This window comes from Rhea americana, unplaced genomic scaffold, assembly GCF_003343005.1.
Source record: "Rhea americana isolate MKP2758 unplaced genomic scaffold, rheAme1 scaffold_204, whole genome shotgun sequence".
Lineage (NCBI taxonomy): Eukaryota > Metazoa > Chordata > Aves > Rheiformes > Rheidae > Rhea > Rhea americana.
Window position 1 is genome coordinate 56,714 of NW_028186195.1, and position 4,370 is coordinate 61,083.

At 60.7% G+C, this 4,370-nt stretch overlaps 1 protein-coding gene across 1 annotated transcript in view; it reads right to left on the bottom strand.

Annotated features, from left to right (window-relative positions):
- Positions 1-3,376, bottom strand: part of PLEKHA2 (pleckstrin homology domain containing A2) — a 13,188-nt gene extending 9,812 nt beyond the window's left edge. Inside the window, exons 1-3 of the mRNA XM_085304157.1 lie at positions 3,218-3,376; positions 954-1,010; positions 128-176 (exon numbers count right to left, since the gene is read on the bottom strand). Coding sequence (XP_085160283.1) covers positions 128-176; positions 954-1,010; positions 3,218-3,358 — 247 coding nt within the window. The 5' untranslated portion in view covers positions 3,359-3,376. The remainder of the gene's footprint in view (positions 1-127; positions 177-953; positions 1,011-3,217) is intronic.
- Positions 3,377-4,370: the final 994 nt, after the last annotated feature.

A 4,370-nucleotide genomic window follows, 5' to 3' on the forward strand; every position in this document is an offset into this window, starting at 1 on the left:
CCGCGAGTGCTGCCGTGTGCAGGGCCGGGGCGGCGCGAGCCCCGCGCCGAGACCCCCTGCCCTCCGCGAGCCCCGCGGTGCCCCGCCGCTCGCACCCCCAGGACGGCCCCCGCTCCCCCTCACTCACCGAAGCAGAACGGCGTTTTGGGCTTCTGCTTGGGGGTGGCGACGCTGACCTGCAAAGGAGCAGGGAAAAGTGAGCGAGAAGACGGTGCGGCAGCGCGCGGGGCAGACGGAGCTCCCCGAACACGGGCCGGGTGCGCGCGGGTCCCGGCGCATCCCCAGCGGCGAGCCGCGCCGCGGGAAGCGCATCGCGACGGAGCAGGGTGGGTGCGCGGCAGCGCCCGGCGGGGCCCCCCGGGCGCTCGCTGCTTTGCACAGCCGAGAGCGCAGAGCTGTCGAAGGCCTCGGAAATAGGGGTTTCTGCCAGACAAACACAGCCGCTCTTCTCAGCGATTAAGAAAATTGAAGGAAAATAGCAGCGGTTTCTCCCTAAAGAGTAGGAATCATTTATATAAGAATAATATTCCCTGGGGCTCCAAGYACAGCATTCATGCAGTATTTATTCTGACAGGCTTCCTATTTCTAAGCCAGTCTATAATGCTTTAAATATGTTTTCTCAAGCAAACCTCCACTTTTCTGGCATATTTACAGTCGGTAGTTAAAGCCATGGCATAACCCAGTCCTGCAGTTTGCGACCAGATGCTGTCCTACAGCAATTTTCGCTTTGACTAAAGCATATAATTCATAAGCGAGGCTCCTTCTGGGACGGGGAAGGCCGAACCTCCCAGCGTTGCCTCATCTGAGCGTAAGCTGCGAGCCRCGATTTGGCAGGCACGGCGAGCGCCGCTCAGCCCCGCTCCCGGCGCGGCGCCGCCTCTCCTGGGAAGCTGCCGGCGCGCGGGGACAAGGCGGCAGAGCGCGCGTTTTCCCTTCGCCCGCCCTGACGTTACCTTGGAGATGTAGGTCAGCTGCAGCGATCCGACGGCACCCGCACCGATAGCCAGGTTCTGCAAAACACGCAACGAGCCGCGGGGGTCAAGGGCAGGGAGCAGGCAGACGAGGCCGCGGAGCCACGGGGGACGAGCGGCAAGAGCCGCAGCCGCGCTCCCGCCCCGGCCCTTTCCTGTCTGTGCGCGAGTGCTCGGTCTCGCCCGGGAGCCAGGCGCCACCGCGAAGGGTTACGGCACGGCACGGCACGGCACGGCGTGGCGTGGCATGGCACGGCACGGCGTGCAGCTGCCGCGCTGCCCGGCCGCGACCGCCAGCCCCACGCCGCCTCGAGAAGTCGGGCGTCTCCCCAGCCCCGGGGCTGCAGCGCTGCCAGCAGCTCTCAGGGGGATTCCCAGGAGGGTCTTGCTGGAGCTCATCTTTGCTTCTCACTACTCTAAGCTTGAAAACAAGCACTAGGGCAGCTCCCAGGGATGTCAGGGGCAACAGGCACAGACTCAGGCTACTCCGCTCCTCTGGCTCTCCCTTGAAGAAGAACATTTGAGCCTGACAGCACTTCCATGATGACAAATATTTTCTACGATGACGTTTCCTATTTCTTGTTACTACTGCCTTTGTGCTAAGTCACGAACTGCACGGGGGTGCACACTGTGCATCGGCACAGTGCTCGTGCCAGCTCCCCCGAGGCTGCATGGTGTGAACTCCTGCTGGGAGAGCCCTAGGAACCTCGAAGATTGCACTGCTGGAGCTCCTCGCAGCCAGATTTGGCCATGGAGAGGCAGAGGGACATCCTACGCGGCAGGAAGCCTCCTACACTGCGTCCTTCTGCGGCTCCCAGARACTCATCCCAAACGTCTCTACTGAGCTGGCCCGAGGAATGTGTTAGGGACGCACCAGCTTGCATGATGCCCCGCACTTGCCCAGCATAAAGCCTGCAGCTGGAGCGGGAGGCCTGCAAGCGGCCTTGGATGAGGCAGGGCTTTCTGCAGACCGAGGACAACACTGCTGCTGAGCGCAGCGATGAGCAGGTCTCGCTGCCCGGTACCGTCCTGGACTACTGCTGGACGTGATGCACAGCTCAAGAGGCCTGCAGGCTCCGGGCTGTGCACACTGTCACGCAGCCAAACGCATGCGAGGAAGAATTCTAGGTTTATTTTCTTTGGATTCAAAGTCCAGAGAGACGTGGAGGGGAAGTTCAGGAGTACTTGTGCCACACGCCATGCACGCTGATAACAGATGCGATCCCATTGTGTTCCCATTTCCTCCGGGAGAAAGTCCTGCACAGAAACCAGCTCCTGCTGCTCGGGAGCAACAGACTGCTTCCAGACGCAGCCACGCACAACACCGCTGCTACGTCTCGGGCCAGCAGCTTCACCCCACGCAGGAYGAGACCCAAAACTTTCCCACAGGCTTCATCAGGCTTCGGATGAGGCTGCAGGAGCAGAAAATCCAACCCCAGTGTTGGAAAACAACATGAGACTGAGCAATAGAGGTTGGGGGGAAAGGTCCTGCTCTTGCGCTTCACACTGAGCGAAAGAAGCATTTCCCTCTGGTTCAGCTGTGCGGGCATACGCACCAAGGYGACAGACAGCTCTGTCCCCAAGGACCAGCACACTCCCTCCCAGGCCACTCTCTAAAAACAGTAAAAGAGCAGCTGGCTCTTTTCTGCTTTGCTTAAAGCACTGCAARATTTGAGGTGCACGATGGGGCAGAGCTTCCCCCGAGCACATCGGAGCAGCTGGCACCCAGCCCTTGGACACAGACCAACATCCCTGCGGCCACGCTGGTCCCGACCCCTGCAAGGACAGCCAGAGGCTGCTCCAGCCAACGCGACCCACGCGCAGTCCCGGCAGACGGTTCGCAGCCCCACAACRCCAGCAGCTGCAAACGGCCCCATCCGTGGAGGAGAGACACGGTTCCAGGCACGGGGAATCCCGCTTTCCCAGGACCGCAGTCACCGTTGTCTATCTTAACTGAGGCTCCAAAACAGCCAAACACAAGCAGGAGGCCAAARTCAAACATCAGACCCAGGGCCTCATGCAATAGTCTATCAAAATAAAGACATTTGTTCAGAGAAAACATTAATGCCTGAGCAGCACAGGGACAGTAAAGTCTGTAAGTTAACTTAGGAGAAAGATCATTACATGCGAAGTGTCTGCAGCCGCACCGGGCTGCCGTAAGGAGCGACTCCAGGGACCAAGCGGCAGGCGGGAACGCAATTTAACGTGGGTGGTGCTTAACGAGGATGCGGACTCTGGACTCCTACCTGAGGGTTGTCCATGTACCACAGGAGGCAGTTGGCCTGGGTGTCCAGGATGAAATACCTCCGCAGAAACTTGCCGCAGGTCTCATTTTCTTCAATGTCCAGAAACCCGCAGATACGGTTCTGCCGGTCCAGATAAGGCATGCCGGGCTCCTTCTCGCATCACCCTAGAGAGACGGACGCCGCAGGGGAGAGGTGGGTGCTCTGCTCCTGCAGCCACCCCAGCCCCCCCAGCAAGCTACATCGCTTACACCACCATGCAAAGTTAGTGGTGTGCAGAGGGCAGAGCTTCCCCCGAGCATACCAGGGCAGGTGGCACCAAGCCCCGAGCTCCTGCATTTACATTCATTTCAACTCATTTGCACCAAAAGGAAMAGGGCAACAGCTCAGATGCTCAGCTCCTACGGGAGGGAGGCRGCAGAGAGAACCTGCCAGAGCCACCCAGATGGGCACATTAGCTGGCTGCCCCACAGCACCGYGGGGCGTTTGCACGAACGTGTCCCACCYGCCCGYGGTGCCCATCRCTCCCRGCCRCGAGCGGCTCAGCTCGCGGCAGCCMGAGGAGCTCCCCGCACAACGCCCATCCAGCCTTTCTGCTGCCTCCCCCAGGCCTCCAACGCACCCRGCTTAACACACTAAAAGCAAACTGAAACTGCTGCCACCACGCATTCGCGTGGCGGGAGAGCTGCCAGGCAAGCACAGGAGCCACCCTGCACGCTCGTGTGACAAGATGGGGGTGCCAGCGTGATGCCCCGGGTGCAGTCGGCAGGAGGGTAAATACAGCAAGGACGTGAGCAGGACTAAAATAGCTCAGCTGAGGAACTGCAGGAGTTTGGGCACTGGGGAGCTGCAGATGGACTCAATCACAGTGCAGCACTGAGCGGCCACCGCCGGCCTGCRTGGCTCGGGGTCAGCTCTCCCACCCTCTCCTGCCAGGACTGTCCCCATGCCACGGCCACCTGGACCTCCTGGGGCAGCTGCAGACCGAAGCCAGGTGACAGCCCCCCGTCCCGAAGCCCCCGACCCAGTGGTGCTTGCCTCCACTGAGCCCCCCTGCAGGGGATTCAGCAGCTTAGTGTGGCCCCAGGACCAAGGGCAGCCCAGCGAGATGGAACAAAGAAGTGACAGGGTTTGACATGGGAAACGAGGCCCCCGG